This window comes from Diabrotica virgifera, chromosome 8, assembly GCF_917563875.1.
Source record: "Diabrotica virgifera virgifera chromosome 8, PGI_DIABVI_V3a".
In the NCBI taxonomy this organism is placed as follows: domain Eukaryota; kingdom Metazoa; phylum Arthropoda; class Insecta; order Coleoptera; family Chrysomelidae; genus Diabrotica; species Diabrotica virgifera.
Genome location: NC_065450.1, coordinates 44,001,339 through 44,023,373, shown reverse-complemented (window position 1 = coordinate 44,023,373; position 22,035 = coordinate 44,001,339). Strand labels below are relative to the sequence as shown.

Sequence of the window (22,035 nt, the reverse complement as noted above, 5' to 3'; positions counted from 1 at the left end):
TACTATAACTCGAAAAAGTGGAAAATGGTGTTTACCCCCTTCCAACAATAAACGATTCAAATATATTGTGTCTTTGGATTTGTGTTCGTTAAGAATAGTATAATTATTATTAGTTTTAAAATATGATGAAAAGAAAACAAAAAATTTGTGTAGACAATCTGACGTTTTTTAGATTTTCTACGATTCATCGAGGGAAAATCAATTGCGGGGTGGGGTGGCTACAGTTAATAAAAAATGACGTCTTAACGTTATTTTTAATTTTTGGTACTATATATTTTGAGTATTAAAATTAGTTTAATATTTAAGTAAAAATACAATTAAACTGTTTAAAATATATTATTTATTTCGTTGAAGTCATAATAATAGAAGTATAACTTCTTACGTGCGTACAAAGTGCACATACTCATCTTTTTTATTTACACTTGTGTTCCTCCGTTTTCTTGTTCGCACTAATGCTTCATATGATCTATATTAAAAATATTTCTTCTCGCTTGTTTTTCAGATTCCTGTCAGTGTCGTCATATATCTTCCCTTCAATTTACTACTCATTGTTTGAAGTTTTTTATGGTATTTACATTTTCTCTATACAAAGTTATTTCCTCTTTTTCGTTATCCAATCTCCATTAAGTTTATTTGGGATACTAATTAGGGGGTGATTTTCACTTTTTTACCAAAAAAGAGATCAACTTTAAACTTGTAATATACAGGGTGTCCAGAAACTCTACCGACAAACGAAGACAGGAGATTCCTCAGATAATTTTAAGACAATTCAACCCAATTCACCTAGTCCGAAAATGCTTCCTAAGGGAGCTAGAGCTCTTTGAAGATGGCGACATGTAATTAGTTTTTCTTAAATACCTCCAGAACGCTTCTATTTAGAAAAACGAAAATTTGTATACATATTTACTTACCAGAAATGAATCGATTCCATCCATTGCGAATTTCTAGTACCGGTCATAGGCGTCCGTTTTGGGTAGGGCAACGGTTATTTTATCGCATATCTTTTTTGTCTTTAACTTTTAAGCATTTTTGATACTGGATTATTAAATTGTGAGGTATTCTAGTACCTAAAGGTACTCTTACTTTAAATCGGTAGGACACACCGTTTTCTAGAAAAATCGATTTGAAAGTTTTTAGTTTTGGGGCTTTGAAAAAAAAATTGAAAAAATTAAAAAAAAACGATGTATTTTATCAACTTAAAGCAAGAGTAACTTTTAGTACTCGAATATCTCATAATTGAATAATCTAGTGTCAAAAATACTTAAAAATTAAAGATAATAAAGTTATGCTACAAAATGACTGTTGACCTACCCAAAACGGACGCCTATGACCGGTACTAGAAATTCGCCATTAATGAAATCGGTTAATCTCTGGAATATAAATAAATGTACCAGTTTTCATCTTTCTAAATAATTTTTTTGAATCTTTTTTGAAATTCAAAGAACGAAAAATTTTCAAATCAATTTTTCTAGAAAACGGTGTATCCTATCGACTTAAAGTAAGAGTACCTTTTAGTACTAGAATACCTCACAATTTAATAATTCAGAGTCAAAAATGCTTAAAAATTAAAGACAAAAAAGTTAGGCGATAAAATAACCGTTGCCCTACCCAAAACGGACGCCTATGACCGGTACTAGAAATTCGCAATGGATGAAATCGATTCATTTCTGGAAAGTAAATACGTACACCAATTTTCGTTTTTCTAAATAGAAGCGTTCTGGAGGTATTTAAGAAAAACTAATTACATGACGCCATCTTCAAAGAGCTCTAGCTTCCTTAGGAAGCATTTTCGGACTAGGTGAATTGGGTTAAATTGTCTTAAAATTATCTGAGGAATCTCCTGTCTTCGTTTGTCGGTAGAGTTTCTGGACACCCTGTATAAATATATAAATTAGTTTTCCCCGAAAAATGCTTCATTTTTTGGGTATTTCACGTTGAAATATTCGATTATTTGATTTCATACATACACCATTTTTTTCACTCTTTTATAAGCTATAATTTTGATAAGAATACTTTTTCTTTTACCGATTTACGTTATCGATACATTCAATAAAATTCTTATTTTTTGAGTTATTTGCGAAAAACCGCCTAAAATATTTTTTTTTGAAAAATAAACATTTTCACTCTCAAATATTTCGAAAAATATTGCCTTAATGAAAAACTCTATAGACCAAAAGTTGCTTAGTATCAGTCACTTTATCTAATTCCGGACTTATTTTGAACGTATGTTTTTTTCACAGCCGAGAAGGGGCGGTACTCGCCCCCGAGGCAAAAGCACACATAGGCATAATATTACACGTTAGCTATGTATATTAGGGTGGAGCGTCGGTATACGTGTAAAAATTTTTTTTTAGGAAAATGCAGACGCCTGATTGCGGGAAAGTTGGTAATATAGAATATATAATTTTTTCATGTTTTTTGTTTTTTTTTTGCTGGCATCCCCTCCACCGCCACAACGCCGGTATATATGTGGTATATGGGTAAAAAAAAATTTTTGTGAAAATGATGACGCCTGACTGCGGGGAAGTTGTAATTTAGAATATAGATCTTTTAAAGTTTTTTGTTTTGTTGTGACAAGATTCCCTCCATCGCCACCAATTTTTTTTTATTTATTTTTTTTTTAAATGATTTCTGAACCATTTTAGTTAAGAAACGTACTTTATTTTGAAGTGATGTTAAATTCTTTAATTACATCTCCTTTGTGATACCCTCCAGTACTTCTCACAACAATTCCAGTCATCAATAAATTAAAATGCTAAACTAGACCAAAGTATTTATTATTTTTTTAATTATTACTACAATAAATTTAAACTAACGTATGTGAACAATTTACAGGTTTGAAATAAAATCTTTCTTGCTTTCAAATGTCGGCATGATAGATCTTGAAGCTAGTTGGTTTCTAATGAGTCCATCTCGTCTTTCATATCCACAAACTTTAAGAGATGCTTCTGTTACCATTTTAACTGCTCTTTCCACGGCCTGTGTGTGACAAGGATACTGTTTTATATGAGAAATTTCGGATTTCTCTGGGTCTTCTACTATTTCTTTCAACTGGGCATCCGTCAATCGAGCAGTTATGGGTGGTTCAGTCCATAGGATGGTTTGACAATCCACTAGTTCATAGTAGTTTTTAGCCTTAAAGTTGAATTCTGGAACTGCGAAGCTACGAATATTTGATTTACCGGCGCTTGCGGTCCTATACTTTAAAATTCTGCGATAGGCCAGCTGTCTTATATGTTTGCGCTCATCCCAAAACATAGAAAGTAGTATATTTTCAGGGTGTCCAAAAAACCCGTTTCTATTAATTACTTTGTAAACAACATTTTTTAAATCTTCGGGCAAATAATGGCATAATTCAATATACTTGAATATATGTTGTGCGCCATAAATGCAGGAATATTTTGTTTTGATCAAAAACCACATTGGAGCGTAAACTTTAGTTATAAACGTTGTCAATGTAACTAAATTCTTAGTCGGTTTTTTAGTACTAACGTACAAGCGAAGGATTCGGTTAGCAGTAGTTAACCAACGGGAATGAACTAGTTTTCCAGGGTCACGTTTGGAAAGAGCTTCGGAGCAACTGCCGCTTATTACTGATGAACATATTTGATGTAAATAGTTTTGATCCGTACTCAACTCAAAATCAGATGTAATATCAGGTAGTTCTGATTCTATACTAGAAAACTTAACAATCGGAAGCTTTTCGTAGTTAGGTAAAAGCGCTCCAATAGGCCCTCGAAATGCACGAGGGCCATTTGTTTCACCATCAAGATGCTGTAGCAAATGTCTCAAAGGAAGTTCATTCGCGTGCAATTGGCAAATAAACCATTGCAAGGGCCGCCCAATTGTTTTTTCCAACAACGAAATAATTCCGCCTTTACTTCCTACATTGGTATTTGTTCCGTCACATCCAATTACCTCTAAACTGTCTAATGACATCGAAGAGATTTGAAAAAAATTATTGAATGCATCTAAAATATTTGCTGCCGTTCCAGAGATAGGAGATACATGGCCCAGATATTTTGAATCAGGTTCTTGTATTAAACTGATGTGTTCTTCTACTATTGTTCTTTTCCTATTCTCGTCAAAAGTTAATGTTTTATCTTTACGACCGTCGAAGTACAAACCAAGCAAAACTGTTGATTTTGAGAATCTTTGAAGATCTACTCTATTTTGTTGTCTTGCGCGTCTAACTTTGTGACGGTCAATAATATTTTGAGTGTCTTCGTTGTTGACAATGCCATAATCTTGTAATACTGCCGAAGCTATTGCAGCACCTGCTCTGTCTGATACCGCGTATCTATCTAGCGTTTTAGCTAACTCAGAGAGATTCCTGGTGTTACGTTTGGTCGGTTGTAATATAGTTTGTTCATCAGAAATAACGGCAGATTGCTCCTTTTTCTCTTCAGGTTGGCTTACCTCATATTCGTCGATATTGTTAAATACCGGTTCAACTTCTAGTTCCATACCATCTACTTGTCTGTTATAAGAGGATGTGCTAGGTTTAGCGTCATCAATTATATTGTATCTTTTGTCACACTTACTTCTCATTTCCCGTTTTTGTTGTTGTCGAACAGCTTCAAAATCTACAGATGCAATCATCATTTGCCGACATGACCTCTGATCTTGGAGAAATGGGCGTTCCTTTATCGGCACCTAAAACAATATTGAAGTTTATACATTCCTTGTAACGACTCGTTTAAATAACAGTTACATATTAAATTAATTATCAACTTATTAATTTCCTTACCTTGTTCTGCTTTAAACACGAACATGAATTAAAATTCTCGCATTTACACGCAGCAATGTCAAACAATCGCAAACTGTCTTTCTTAAACACATCTAATTTTGATTTGTAAGAAGCGACGTCTTTTCTTTTTAAATATGGCTTCAGAAGATCTTTTCTCTTTTTCTGGTATTCTTTAATTAATGATAAAATTCTTTGATGGCTTACAATTGGAATTGAAGCAGATTTCCAAATTCCTTCAACCTTTTGAGCAACAATTTCTGAAGCCTCCGACACAAGAAGATTTCGGTTAGTACCATTATTTTCTAAATTATATCGAACCCATAAAAAGTATTTTATCACATCACAAAAAGTGGGTAAAATGGAACATGGTAACTCTCTTGGTACACCAAAAAGAGGGCACTATTGCACTTCTTGTATTTTTAGACATTTTAAGTTTTAAATAACTCATTAACGTGTAACTTTCTTCGCTGTATCTAGGCGATGACTAATGGTGTACGGCGTTACGGTGTAGCGTCTGTCTATTATTTCGTCTTCGTCATGCATGTCACAACAAGTTTCAGTGATACAGGCCCGGACTCATATTAAAGGTCTACTACCATATTTTGGCTCGTAATTATCACTTATAAAATTTCAAGAAAATTTTTTTTTAATTTGGGAAAAAAGGAACCGCTGACCTCTAAAAATATTTATTATAATAAATAAAACAATAACCTTTAATAAAAAAAATCAATCCAACCTCTTCTTCCACCGCCACATCAGTCTCCAAATGAAAATATATTGAAAGTGGTGGGGGCGGTGGAAGCACTTGACATATATTTTTGTAATTTTCTGAAAATTTTCGTTTTGTACTTCCACAACTTTCTGTAACTCAGGCATAACTAATTTCAGAAAAAAAAATTTTCGCTCCACCCTAATGTATATCCCAAATTTCATGTGAATCCAAGCGGTTCTTTAAAATCCGGAGCAAAAACCGTGAATAACTGGACTATTTTTACAATTCCCTCCTTTGATTCCATAGTTTACCCATTTCTTCACAATATTTTCCTATTCCTTAAAATGTTCCCCCCTTTTTACATTTATTTTAACCACCCACAACTGGCCTTTTTACACTTCCCCCGGTTTTTTCCCTATTTTATCAATTTCTTTACATTTTTTCTCCATTCGTTGCGTATTTTCTCCCATTTTTTAAATATCATATCCCATATTTTACCTCGTTTAAATTAACAGCGGACGTGAGGTTTTTCTTAGTGAAAACTTTGCACAAACAATATTTGAAAACTTCAGTCACAATAGTTATTTTCCTAACAAGTGCAGAAAGTCATACTTTTCTGCACGCGATTGCAGTCGAGTGCGGAAAAGAGACTTTCTGCAAGAGTTAGAAACAATATTTTTTCTACGAGTCTTTAAAAAATGACCAAATCTTAATCAATTCATTTAATTAATATGAAAATACATACACAAATTAATTCTTTCACAAGGTTGTCAAAACCAAACTTTCAACATAATTGGTTAGCATGACGACGATCTTGGTTTCCATGACGACGATTCAAAACCACTGTTATTGTCTACTGATTTGACTTTCGAATATTATGTCAAAATAATTTTATTTCATCGAATTGTCAGTAGTAATTGCACAAGAGCTCTAAAATTATCGAATTTTTCCCGAGTGATATTTCGACAGTTTTAATTTATGTCAAAATGTCATAAGGGCAAAAATTCGATAATAATTTTAGAGATCGAGTGCAATTTGCTGCGATTATTTCATGAATAAAACTGTTCAAAACCAAAATTTTATTGTAAATTATTTATGTAAGTACAAATTAGTACAATTAAACACACAGTTGTGATAAATATTTGACGGTTGAAAGTAATCACTTTTATAATTTTTAAGACATTAATTGTCATTAATGTCACTGATTGTATTTTTTCGTAGCAACGAAGGGCATCTGACGTAATATACTCGACGACAGAATATTTTCAAAAATTATCACTAATTTTTATTTCTGTAGCTTTCTATTGGTCAGAATCTCCTATGAATGAAATAATCAGTAGTAATTGCACAAGAGCTCTAAAATTCTATATTAATTTTAGAGATCGATTGCAATTTGTTGCGATTATTTCATGAATAAAACTGTTCAAAATTAAAATGTTATTGTAATTTATTTATGTAATTACAAATTAGTACAGTTAAACAGTTGTTATAAATATTAATTTGACGGTTGAAAGTCATCACTTTTATAATTTTTAAAACATTAATTGTCATTAATGTCACTGAATGTATTTTTTCGTAGCAACGAAGGGCATCTGACGTAATATACTTGACGGGAAATTATCAAAAATTATCGGGTATAATGTCACAAGAGAGTGAGAATAAATTGAAAATAATGCGACAGTTTTTCGAAAATTTGTTGTCTGGCAATAGACACGAGAGCCCACAGGGCTCGAGTGGCTATTGCCCAGTGACAACAAATTTGAGTAAAAATGAAGCATTATTTTCTTATTGATTCTTACTGTCGTGTGATATTCGTAAGATTATAGGAAACTGGTTATCATTAAACAGAAACAATCTACTTAAAAAAATTCTATCGGTAATTTTCTACAGTAGATAATTCTCAGTATAACTTTAATCCGACTGGATAGAATTAAACACGTGATCAAATATCTTACTATAGGATTGGAAGTTAAAATCATCAAAAAATAATCGATTTAATTTAGATTTCTGTAGCTTTCTATTAGTCAGAATTTCCTATGAATGAAATAATCACGTTAATTTCATTAAAACAGGAACACAATAAGATACATTTGAAATAAATTAGTAAATAATATCTAAATATTAGTTTATTGCATGTATTATAATTATTTTAAGGGGGGGGGGTATGGTTTGAAATATTTAATTTTTATTATTATTTCAAATAAAAGTGCACACTTTCAAGAATACTCTCTGAAAATTTCAAAATAATCGAAGTAAAATTACCAGAGATACAGCGTGTTGAATATCCCTACCTTCTACTCGCTTTGTCGCGACTTCGCGCCAGCACGCTTGAGCGTAGTGAGAAACGTTAAACAACTGTTCGCCTTCTCTTTTGTAGATTACTCCTCGATTCAAAAAACATATTCCAATGTGCGTCACTTTACGATTTGGCAGACAAATAAGAAGATGAAGATGCAGTTGTCAAAACTTTAAACGCATTTTTCTCAAAACTGCTTTTTCAAATGCAGTGGACATTGTAACTGAAAAACTACTCGGCCGATCTACCTGATATTTTGCACAGATTTTCTAGACATTTCATGAGGTAACAACGTCGAGATATTTTTCTTTTTTTGCTTATTTTTTTGTTCAACAATAATAAGTCTGTTGATTTTCACAAAATTTCATTATTTTGATTTTTGAGTCATACCAAAAATTCAAAAATCATTAAAAATAAAAAAACTCAACGTTGTGACCTCGTGAAACTCATAAGCTAATTAAATCTCTTTGAATTTTTTGTTTCGTATGATCGAGTTACGAGTTCTGATGTCCACCACAAAATCCATTTTTTTGTGAGGTGCCTGTCAAAATTTGTCACCAATGGCTTATTTTTCAATATTTTGGATTGAACTTTTTTCTAAAAAATATTCTTTGAATTGTACTTAATATGCTTATTTAATTTAAAAATAAAATAATTGTACCATAGCTTCGAAAAAAATTCACAAACATGTGCTTGATATGTTGATTTCAAACCATACCCCCCCCCCCCTTAAGGCCATATTAAAATGTCTAAATTCAGTGCGGAAGAGTAAAACTTTCTAAACTAAAACGCGTGCACGAAAGTAAACATTTTTGCACGCTCGTAGAAAAAATATTTCAATTTCATGTTTAACCTTTTCATGGCGGAAAACAACTGTAGTACTGTAGTCGCTAAAACTTTCGGTGTCCGGTGGTAGATGGGAAAGGACTTAAGTCAAATACAATAATACAAAGAGGACTTGATTCATTCAGTAAATGATTCATTGACGATTAAAATTGCTTGCTAAGGAAATCGGTGATAATATTAATCTTATATTATACTTTGTCAGCGATATCGCGTTACATGTGGTTTCATCACTTTTTTAATATTTGAATGTTGATTAGTTTATACGGAAGCGCTGTCCGCACCCGTCCAGCCGGTCACATTGTAGTAAACCGGTGCCGTACCGAAAGGGTTAATAAAGGGAAAACCAATTTTAAAATTATAACTTTCTTTTTCAGGACTATTCAGGTAACCCCCCTCGGAAAAGTTATGCTCAAGTTGCACAACATCACAAGGATGCTCACGTCCAGAAAGAGCAACAAGTCAAAGATAAACAAATCGAGGCTTCATCGACGTCAGTACCTTCAACAAAAACAACTCAATCAATAACGAATTATACAACTAGTAGTAGTAACAATCGTGGCCAAATTGAACGTGATAATAAAGATAGAGGTAAGATTTCTAGTTTTTCTAATAAATTTTTTTATTGTTTAATTAATAGCTGTATTAAAAATAATTGAAGAGTTCTACATCAAACCGAGATTATATACCATCTTAAAATACCGTCTCAGGGACAGGGTTTAAAAATACTCGCTAATTCAAAAAAATACTAGAACAATATACACACACCGGCAAAATTAGCCGAACACCTTAAAAATGGGACATGTTTGATGTCTTGAATTTCCTAAACCACTGGTCCGATTTGAATGATTCTTTTAGTATGTTATAGCATTATTATTTAAGAATATCATTGTAATAATATTGTTGCTAGACAGGTAAATATCATTTTATACCGGGTGTACCAATACCCTGTGGAATATTCTAGCATATGTAAAATATTAACATTAATACTTGTTTGTAGACTTAGGCTTTCTTAACATTTTGCTTTTTGATTCATTTACATATGTGGGAAAATAAAAAAGTTACGTGCGTTAACAACTATCCATGTTTTTCATCAATAAATCCTCATAATAGGGGAGGAAAGTATACTAAATTTGCAGTTACGTGAGCATTATGGGGACCTATTTAATTGTGAAGAGTATGTGCTAAAATCAGAAAAAGGTTAAGTTAAGTTTCCCATAAAGTGGGGGACTTTTCATTTTTTAATTTAATTTTCCATTTGAAACAATCATTTTTCTCCGATTATAGCGCTATCTATCCATAATTCAAGAAATGTGTCGAATAAAAGTTGCTTATTTTTACGTAAAGAATCCAAATCTGCAATAAAAATTGGGGGCCCCTATTTAAGATTTTAAATTAAATCCCCCACCCCACCTCCGTGGGGGCTCGTGACACCCCATGCAGAGGGGTGGGGGTAAATTAAAAATTTTAATTACGATCTCTGCGATATTTCGCGAAGTGAACATCAGATCGTAAAACTGCAAAATACACCTGTTCAATATTTTTCAAAAATCTATCGAATGGCACCAAACACGACCCCCCACGGAGGTGGGGTGGAGGGTTACTTTAAAATCTTAAATAGGAGCCCCCAATTTTTATTGCAGATTTGAATCCTTGACGTAAAAAAGCAATTTTTATTCGCAACATTTTTTCCAATTATGGATAGATGGTGCTATAATCGGAAAAAACGATTGGTGGAAATGGAAAATTAAATTTAAAAATGGAAAGTCCATACCAAAATGGAAAATTTTACTTAACTCTTTTTTATTTAGGACCTAATAATCACAACCCAACAGGTCCCCATAACGCTCGAGTAACTGCAAATTTAGCACACTCTGCTCCCCTACCATTACCTTACACCCACACTTTATGGAAAACTTAACTTAACTTTTTTTGGTTTTAGCACCCACTCTTCACAATCAAATAGGTCCCCATAACGCTCGAGTAACTGCAAATTTAGCATACTTTTCTCCCCTACTATGAGGATTTATTGATAAAAAGCATGGCTAGATGTTAAACTTTTTTTATTTTCCAACATAAGCAAATAAATCAAAAAAGAAAATGTTAAGAAAGCCTAAGTCTACAATCGAGTTTTAATTTTAATATTATAATATATGCTACAATATTCCACAGGGTGTTCCGAACTTTAAGAAAAAAACACAGTACGTTTGTAACACCCGGTATAAAATTACATTTACCTGTCTATCAACAATATTATTGAGTTGTCTATCAAGTCTCTTAGTGATTAGACGTGTTTGATTTAAAAGTCGATTCACTAATTGCCGCAAAAAATACACAGTTTGTTTACCTTTTACTCATTTATTTGGTTAAGTTTTTTGGATTTCTACAAGTAAGTCGATTCATTACTTAATGTATCCTGGGAAATTATACTTAAAAATCCGACATCTGTCTGGGACGGATGTCGGGAACTTCACCTGGCGGCGGGAAGCCGCCGCGATCTTCAAATATAAGAATCGAGGATATCAGGGTTCTGGATGGCATGGAACTCGACGATTCAAATGTAAATATTAATCAAGATGGTTTTCGCGGATTTACAGAAGCCGATAAGAATAATATTGCAACAGGGGACAAAAATCAAGTTTTTCCAGCAGATAATGATAACAATAAAAGCTCATTAACAACAACAGCAAGTAATTTAGACCAGCCAAACCAGTCTTTCAAACGCGATATTTCCATTAATAATCGATTTACGTCAAGAGATACAGGTCCGTACTTAATTTTTGTGGAACACGAAGTTTTGAATGTGGGAAGATTGCATCCAATGAGACTTGGTGAAAAACTGTTAGCACTTTCGGAATACGAAAAATCGATCTTAGAAATTAGTAGCGTGGGTCGTAATAGACTTAAAATTGAAGTTAATTCAGGGTTAGTTGCGAACAAATTAGTGGAAAATTCGGTATTCAAAGACAATAAACTGATAGCTTATATCCCCTCACATTTAACTGAAAAAAAAGGTATTGTGAGATCGGTCGATACATATCTGACTGAAAATGATCTTGTTAAAGTTATAAAATCGGAGTGTTCTGTTCGTAAGGTGCAAAGAATGTTTCGAAAAGTAATAAAAGACGGAGTGATTGAAAAAATCCCCCGTCAAATGATAATTGTCACATTTGCAGGGAACAAAATTCCCCAATTTATTTATATAAATAAAGTGAGATGTCCTGTAGACACGTACGTTCATCCTGTTATGCAGTGTTACAATTGTCTTCGTTACGGTCACTCTGCATCTCAATGTAAAGGAAAAAAGAAATGCCGAAACTGCGGCAAAGAAAATGATAACGAATGCACTCAATGTGATAACTTCTGCATTTTTTGTAACTCTAATTCACACAACTCGACAAATCGAGATTGTTCAGAGTATAAAAAACAAAAACGAACTAAGGAAGCAATGGCACACCTTAATATTTCTTTCAAAGAGGCCGAAAAAGTTATTGACAATCCTGCCTACACTAGTATTGTTCAAAAAAAACAGATTTGCTCCGTTACTGTCATCCACTACTGAATTCCCTTCATTAGTTTCCAGGCCAAATACCTATTCCAATATTGCTCAAAGCTCATCAAAACATTTGCCTTCCATTGCAAATATTTCAAATACTGCAGCTTCTACTAGAAAAAAACGAAAAATACACCCATCGTCTCCCACGCTTATTACCGCTCCAAGCGAATTTAGCTTTTGTGCTAGCCCCGTATTCCAGTTCGGAAACTATAATAAAAATGTATCTAAAAATAACGATGAACATCTTAAAAATGAATTCGCTACTACTTTGAAGGATTCAATCAATAATTTCTTTTCAGACATTCCTGCTCGAAACCCTGCGATTAATAGTTCAGTTCCCTCTATACAAGATGTAGAAAATATAATTAACAGCGTGATTAAACATTTCTTTACCTGATATGGCCGGTTTAAAAATTGTCCAGTGGAACGCTAGATCAGCGTACTCTAATAAAAACTCTATTACGCAACTTTTTACAGAAGAACACTTTGATATAGCTCTTATTTCGGAAACTTGGTACAAACCTAAGTATGAAATGTTTTTACAGGGATTTAATATTGTTAGAAAAGATAGACGTAATAAACGAGGTGGAGGTGTTAGCATAATTATCTCTAATAATATTAAATACAATAATATAGTATTCAACCAAACATTTAATAAAAATATTGAAGTTTGTGGCATTGATATTGATGTCAATGGCACCAAAATATCTGTGGTTAGTATTTATCGTCCAGGTAGCATTGCAGTCACAGTGAACGACTATGTTTCTCTTTTTCAACAAATTCCGCATAATTTTATTATTGGTGGCGACTTTAACGCCCATCATGGAGCCTGGGGCTCTATAAACAATGATCATAGCGGTAACATACTCATGGAAGCTTTAGAATACTTCGACAACTTTATCATTGCAAATGACGGATCTCCTACCAGAGTATCTGCCCCTGGCTCTCCTCCATCATGTGTTGATCTTACCCTCATTTCGTCCAACTTTAGCTCACAATTCTCTTGGTCTGTTAAAGCAGATACGTATGGCTCTGACCATTATGCTATCACATTTGTGTTACAACAACTCAGAATTGATAATATTAATATTACCCCCATTCATAAATGGTCTATGCGAGAAGCTGATTGGGCATTGTTTCAAACAAAAATTGATAAAGATTTCTCCGAGATTCCGCTTTTCAACAATACTAACGAAATGATTAACTTTATCACCAATTCAATGACATCCTCGGCGGATTCAGCTCTTAAAAAAACTTACCCCTTCTCTCCTAAAAAGGCTCCTCATCCCCCTTGGTGGGATGAGGAATGTCAACAGTTAGTTACCCAAAGGAAGGAAGCTTACAAAACGTACAAGCGCAATATGATAACTTCAAATTATATCAATGTAAAAAAAATAGATGCGCTCTGCAAAAGAACCTTCAAATTTAAAGCCAAACAGGCTTGGGCAGACTATTGTACTCTTCTCAATAGGAATTCAAATCCCTCGGAAATTTGGCGCCGGATTAATAGATTTCAAAAGAAGAAAAATGATATCCAACCATGTGAAGAAAATGAGGCGGAAATACTTTTTCATAAATTAGCTCCAAGTTTTGTTAGTCCTTACATTCACTACACACCCACCAGTAATCATGATCATTCTCTTCTAGCCCCAATTACACTAAGAGAGTTAGAACTTAATATCAAATCGTCAAAACTTACTGCTCCAGGCTTAGATGGCATCAATTATATGATGATTAAAAAGCTCCCTGACTCGGCGAAACATTTTCTTTGCAAAATATATAACAATATACTTTCAGGAGATACGGATTACCCCTCACTAAAACAGTGTCTAATTATTCCTATTCCTAAGGTCAGTGACAACAAAGCTCTGCGACCCATTTCTCTAATGTCTTGTGTATTAAAAACTTTGGAAAGAATTATCAAACTCAGATTAGAATGGTGGTTAGAAAATAATAACATCCTCCCCCAATCCCAGTTTGGTTTTCGGCGAGGTAAAGGTACTCTCGACTGTGCAGCCAATCTTGCAACGGAAATTCAGTTGGCTTTTTCAGAAAACCATTATTCAGCTGCCTTATTTTTAGATATCTCTAGTGCTTATGAAAGCGTGCTGTTGGATTGTTTATATGAAAAGTTAACATACATCCATATACCACCACAATTTGCATTTGTTCTTATTAATATGTTCCTCAGACGACAGATCTTTATAAAATGCAATACAAATACTCTAGGTCCTAGAGAGGTTAACTCGGGTCTGCCACAGGGGTCGGTGTTGAGCCCGCTTCTATTTAATATCTATACCCTCGATGTTCACAACCTTGGTATGAACGCAAGAATTTTACAATATGCTGACGATTTTTCTATATACACTACTAATAAAAACTACTCTCAATGTGTTAGTAATCTTAAGTATATAGTGCATTGCTGCTTTAAATACTTTCCTGAACAGGGATTTGAAATATCACCTCATAAATCTGCTATTGTATTTTTTACCAGACACCAATTGCCAGAACTTAATAGCCTTACAATTCAAAATCACACTATACCTGTTTGCAAAACATACACATATTTGGGTATCACATTTGATTGCAAACTGACCTGGTCCGATCACATATCAAGATGCATTAAGAAAAGTGAAAAAAGTCTTAATATCCTAAGAGCAATTAACAGATATCATTGGGGCGCTGACCCTAACATTAACTTGATTTTCTACCGAGCGTACACTCGATCTATCCTAGATTATGGTTGTTTCTTGTATGGATCAGCCACTAATTCCAGACTTTCACAAATAGATAGGGTACAGTTCAAGGCTCTACGCATTGTTCTTGGTGCATTTAAATCCACTCCCACAGCTGCTCTCCTTGCAGAGTGTGGCGAACCCCCCATGCAACTTCGACGACAGTTACTAGCTGAAAAATTCGTCGTTAAACAAAAACGATTTACACACAACGACCTTATTAAAAATTTAGGCATCTTAACTGCATATAGCTACACTAATAAATACTGGCACAACAGAAACTGTCCCCCTCTAGCTGATGCATTTGCAACAGTCTCAAACATCGAACTACGTGATGATTCTGGTTTGCCGTTCTTCACGGCTAAATTCGATATATGTCTTACACAACCAAATATTATTTTTCCAGAATATAATGATAACCCAGCAATTAATAACATATCTATGCAAATAGAATTAGAGAAATTAGGTAATGTACATAAATTTTTTACAGACGGATCCAAATCCCCTACTGGAACAGGATGTGCAGTGTATAGGGAAAACACAAACGAAAGTTTGTTGTTTAAACTAAACAAAAACTCTACAATCTTTACAGCAGAGGCACTTGCTATATTTAAGGCTTTGGATTGGGCAAACAATTCACTGCTACCCTTGTCAAACTTGGCCATAATATCGGATTCGAAATCTGTTTTATCAGCTCTGGTGTACCCGGTTACCTCCATATACAATAACTCAATAATCGTGGAAATTTTGACAACCTTAAGAGCCTTAGATTATAAACAGATAAATACATTCTTCATATGGGCCAAAGGGCATTCCTCCATAACGGGAAACGAAACAGCTGACAAACTGGCAAAAAGAGCTATCACTGATGGCAAACAAGCCCCCGAATTAACGCTACAAGACGCATTATCTATATGTAAGCAAAACTTAAGAACTAAATGGGCAGACAAATGGACAACAATTAGATCTAACAATGCATTTCAGTACTGCACGCTTTTTCCAACACTTCCTTCTACAAAGCTTTCTAAAAGAAGCCATCCCAATAGAAAAATTAACACCAAATACATTAGGTGCCTCTTTGGACACGGAGCAGTCAACTCCAAGCTTTATAAGATGAAATTGGCCACATCCCCCCTCTGTGACTGCAGTGACAGTTTTGACGACTTTAATCACTGGATTTTTCAATGCAGTCATAATTCTAATGCCACCTCTTACCTTATTACGGAACTAACTAAATTAAAAATCCCGTTTCCTCAAAATTATCTTTCCATTATGCTGGAGTGCATCCATAATCCCGAAGTAAGAGCTATTTTTTGTAACTTTTTGGGTCGTACGAGGAGACGCTTATAATTTCCTCAACTTTTAGGTCTGTATCAACCAATCCAAATTGTATTCAGTTAGGTATTAAATATATATGTATAGATTTGTAAAAACTGTATTTGTACCAAATAATTGTATTCAGTTACTGTATTTATATGTACAGATTTGTAAAAATTGTATTTGTACCAAATTGTGTTCAGTCATATGTATAGACTTTTAAATGTTATAAATTTTCGTGGCAAAACGGGTTCTTCCCAAAGCCAATAAACCAAAAAAAAAAAAAAAAAAAAACAATATTATTACACCCATATTCTTATCTAATAAGGCTATAACATAGTAAAAGAATCACTCAAATCGGACCACTGGTTTAGAAAATTCGAGACATCAAACATTCGAGACATTTTTAAGGTGTTCGGCTAATTTTGCCGGTGTGTGTATTATAGAGCAAGAGGTAAAGTAGTCTAGATTTTCAACATCACATAATAAAACAGAGAAATTAGAAGTAGGTACAGGTCTGTCGTTGATCACTTCAAGGACTACAAGGAAAACGTTATTGACGAGGAATGACAGGATAAAGAAGAATATTTCCTAAGTTTCAATTATTAGTGTATATTCACCACATGATTGTAGTTGTTCATCTGTTTTCGGTTTCATATCAGTTCCCTCTAACATTGGCAAGTATATTGGCGAGTTGTTCGATATCTTCAGGTAATTTTAATACTTGTTCGACACTGCATATTGCTGTCTAAGTCTTCTTCGGCCCTCGTTTTTTTTACATATTCTTTTCTATTCTTCTTTTTTAACCTTCGGATGACCAAGCGGGGGAAATTGTGACCCCAGCGTATGTTTTTCTTTAATAAATTCAAAAGTATTTTCAATTTTTAACTCATTATTTTTTTATTTGACTTTAATATCATTCTAGATATCCTCATATTTTGAAATAAAAAAAATTCCCTATATTTTACGAATAAAAATATATTCTGAAGTTGATGTTTAGTAAAATAGCGTCTATTATAAATTAAATTAAATTAATATTTATTGACGGAAAACTCCATTTTACAATTAAAATTAAAAGTCAAAATTAAACATTGAACACAAGTTAACTTACATTACTTACAATTAAACTAACGACATCAAAAAATTAAAATCAAATTAAAATAATTCACGTGAAATAGTCCTTTTAAAGGCATTTAGTGTGACTCCCATAAAGTCTATATTTGGAAACTCATTTACACTAGAAACAATTCTATTTAAAGGCATATTTTCTGCATGACGTGTATTGCACGATCTAGCGGATAGCAAGGGACATCTTCTCAAATTCCTAGCTGGAACATAAAAATCTATTCGACCCAGAATGCTAGGTGCAACAATAATACCATTTAACACCTTAAATACGAAATTAAGGTCAAAGTATGCGATCCTCTAGACGGTGCAAATGAAACATCTGCATGACCTGACTGGAATTCAATTGCATTCCTCTAGTACCTAATCTATACCGCAGATATCTAACGAATTTATTTTGAATCGATTCAATTCGATATTTGTGATTCTCATAACTTGGACTCCAAATCACTGAACAATACTCTAGTAATGAACGAACATAACTCAAAAACAATCTCACAATTACAAACAAATTATTAAAATCATATGACATTCTGATGACTAACCCTAATGTCCGATTAGCACGTTCAATAATGGCATCATAATGGTCCACGAAACTTAGCTTACTATCCAATAACACACCTAAATCCTTAATTACCTGAACCCGAGATAAATCCACATCTCCTATCTTGTATTTAAAATCACTGGTGGTCTTATTACGTGAAAAAATAATATATGAGCATTTCGAAGCATTCAATCTAAGATTATTTTCCTGGCACCAATGTACTAAAGAATCCAAGTCTCTCTGCAAACCCTCACAATCAGATTCTGACCTAATGCATTTAAATATCTTTAAGTCGTCTGCAAATATCAGATATTCAGATTTAAAGTTCCTACCAATATCATTTACCAACAACAGGAAAAGCTTAGGACCCAAATGGGAACCCTGCGGAACCCCTGACACGGCTTCAAATCCATTAGAAACACATCCTGCTGATCTTACTTGCAATGTTCTTCCTTGCAAATACGAAGTAAACCAAGCTAATAAAGAACCAGGGATACCAAAGTTTCTCAGCTTTGTAATTAAGACATTATGATCTAGTAGGTCAAAGGCCTTACTGAAATCGGTGTATATAGAGTGCACCTCGTAACCCTCATCCATTGCTGTACCTATACTATCGATATACAAAAAGAGGTTAGTGAGAGTAGAACGTCCGCCTACAAATCCATGTTGGTTGTCCGTAATAATGTTCCTAAAACAATTATCCAAACTTGGCAAAACCATTTTTTCAAATACTTTAGATAAGGCTGACTGAATACAAACTGGCCGATAATTTTTGATATCACTATGATCTCCTGTCTTGAAAATAGGACACACAAAGGAATGTTTCCATCTGTTCGGGAAAATTCCCGTCTGGAGAGATTTATTAAATACTAATGGTTCACACAAGGACACTGCACTTTCTCGTAGGAACAAATTCGGTATCAAATCAGGGCCAGCCCCTTTATTGACATTTAATGACAACAACACATTCAGTAAATTGTCAAAAGTGACTTCGAGGTTACTAATTTCCACCTCCAGCTGTTGTGAGAAAATTTCATTACTCTCCAGGTTATCCAGAGATTTACCATTAGAAGTGCTGTATACAGTACCAAAATGTTTCGCAAACAACTCTGTTATTTTTTGTTTGTCATTCTCACTTTCCTCACCTAGAAACATAGAGCCAGGGAGAGCACCATGTCCGTTGGTTTTATTTTTGATGAACTTCCAAAATTCACCAGCGTTCTCATTTATTCTCACTTCCATCTTTGAAACGTAAGCATTGTAAGACTGCTCAGTGAGTGATGAGCATTCATCCCTCAAATTTTTAAATTCAATATAGTGGTGGTACCTATTTGTAGTTTTATATTTTTTATGCGCAATCTTTTTGGCAATGACTTTACTCTTAAGTTCAGATGAGAACCAAACAGGAAAATTCGATCTTTTTACAGATATCTTTGGTACAAAAAGTTCAATTGCGTTCAAATAATGGAATAAATTAATTAAATTAAAAGTATGTGTAATTCCAAGTAGTTTTACGCTAATGACGTCGACTTTGCAAAGTAACAAGACACTTACTCAACATACATACTACACATGACACTAATACTCATGTTGTGACTGGCTGAATGATATAAAGTCCATGCCATAAAAAAAAACTTCATTTTTTTGTTAATTGTCATTTTTGACCTGGGGTCATTTCCCCCCCCCCCCCTTGGTCATCCGTGTAACAAAAAAAGGTTGGTCATCGGAAGGTTAAACAATGGTAGTAGTCTCCAAAGATATATCGTCCACTGAAACTTTTAAGATAGTACATATTACTCATTATTATTTTAGTGATGTTTCTATTAATGTTTAGTCAAGTATACTTTTATCTTTATATTAAATATGTAAAAGTTGCTGCTAATTATGTAGAAATAATTTATGTATTTTAATATCTTTCTTGTTACAGATTTAGTGATATTTTAATTATTTGTTCGCCAAATTTATTTATAACCTTTTTAGCTTAGGCTGTGGGTGAAAAAATAGGCATTCATTGGTGAACTTTTGAAACCTACTCTCTGTTATAAATAAAGGGCGATGTCAAAAACAACTCCCGAGTCTGTGCAATAGCAAATTTTTGGTTATTATGAACGGGTAAAATATGCACTGCTTGATTCCAATTGTTGCAACGCCGAAAGTATGTAACTTTATAAAATATAGCAATAAAATCATAAAAAGTATATTGGAGAAGTAGGGAACTTGCAATTTTTTGTTTTATTACATAATAATGTTCAGTAACGTTTAAAAATAAGATTTCCAAAATTTCACGGCCCAAATCTCATAATAACTTAGCAATACAAATTTAAAATCTTCTGTGTATTCAAATCATTTCAAACGATCGAAACGTCATCAAATTATATTCTATTTTGACAGATCTCCTGTCTCGTATAAAATAAACCATTGTGTTTACATTGGTGTTTGATGCAGTTTTTGAAGAGATATTGAATTCTGTGAGTGGGTTTACTATGGAAATTAAAAGTAAATACTATAAGTGTTGTCTGGTACCATTGTTTAAAAGTGCAACCATTAAAACCGCCATTAAAATATTTATTAGATTACCAGTCGATAAAAAACGACGTTTAATAAAGTGATTGAATGCATGTTGAAAGGACATTAAGGACATTTTAGGTCATTCTGAAGGTGTTTATGGCGCGGACCTTTAACATTTTTAACTTTATGACGCCACGACCAATGAGGCCGCCTTTTGGACAGGCTGCTATAATTTGAATTTTCTCTCGATTTTAATCGTCTTTAGGGGCCAAACGAAAGACAAAAGCAACTTTTTTTCTTTGATATATACACTCACCGGCAGAGAAAACGGGCACCCCAAAAAATGGGTCATTTTTAATGTCTTGTATTTCCTAAACCTGATGTCCGATTTAAGTAATTTTTTTTAATATGTTATAGCCTTATTCTTTATCAATATCGCTGTAATAATATTGTTGCTAGACAGGTACATTGTCATTGTATACAAGGTGTACGAATCAAACTGTTTTTTTTTCTCAAACTTTGCAACACCCTGTGGAATGTTCTAGCTTTTATAAAATACTAAAATTAAAACCCAACTATAGCCACAGATTTTCTTAACATTCTGTTTTTTTATTCATTCGCTGATTTTGGATAATAAAAAAGTTAGGCACTTTAACAACTACCCCTGTTTTTCGTCAATACAGGGTGTTTTTCAATAAGTACGGCAAGCTTTAAGGGGTAATTCTGCATGATAAAATAATGACAGTTTGCTTTATAAACTTATGCCCGCAAATACTTCGTTTCTGAGATAGGGGGTGTTGAAATTGTTCTTACAAACTGACGATTTATTTATTGCTCTAAAACGGTTTGTGATATGCAAATGAAATTTGGTAGATTTTAAGAGCTAGTTATTGCGCATTTTTTGGCATACAATTGAGAATTTTATATTCACCATTGGCGTGCATACGGGATATATCTAAAATATTTATACCCGTATGCACGCCAATGGTGAATATAAAATTCTTAATTGTATGCCAAAACATGCGCAATAACTACCTCTTAAAATCCACCAAATTTCATTTGCATATCACAAACCGTTTTAGAGAAATAAATAAATCGTCAGTTTGTAAGAACAACTTCAACACCCCCTATCTAACGAAGCATTTGCGGGCATACGTTTATAAAGCAAACTGTCATTATTTTATCATGCAGAATTACCCCTTAAAGTTTGCCGTACTTATTTAAAAACACCCTGTATTAACGAAAAACAGGGGTAATTGTTAAAGTGCTTAACTTTTTTATTATCCAACATAAGCGAATGAATCAAAAAACAGAATGATAAGAAAACCTGAGGCTATAGTTTGGTTATAATTTCAGTATTTTATAAAAGCTAGAACATTCCACAGGGTGTTCCAAAGTTTGAGAAAAAAACACAGTTTGATTCGTACACCCTGTATACAATGACAATGTACCTGTCTAGCAACAACATTATTACAGCGATATTGATAAAGAATAAGGCTATAACATATTTTAAAAAAATTACTTAAATCGGACATCAGGTTTAGGAAATACAAGACATTAAAAATGACCCATTTTTTGGGGTGCCCGTTTTCTCTGCCGGTGAGTGTATTTTAAATTATCTTCTGTTGCGAGTTATAGCATCTTTTCGG

The 22,035-nt window shown here is 33.5% G+C and overlaps 1 protein-coding gene across 4 annotated transcripts in view; it reads left to right on the top strand.

Annotated features, from left to right (window-relative positions):
- The window catches only part of LOC126889929 (la-related protein 4), a 233,660-nt gene that overhangs the window by 178,285 nt on the left and 33,340 nt on the right, over nt 1-22,035 (top strand). For all 4 annotated transcript variants that reach the window (XM_050658671.1, XM_050658668.1, XM_050658669.1 and 1 more), the window contains one exon: nt 8,979-9,192. In XM_050658671.1, the coding sequence (XP_050514628.1) occupies nt 8,979-9,192 (214 nt within the window). The remainder of the gene's footprint in view (nt 1-8,978; nt 9,193-22,035) is intronic.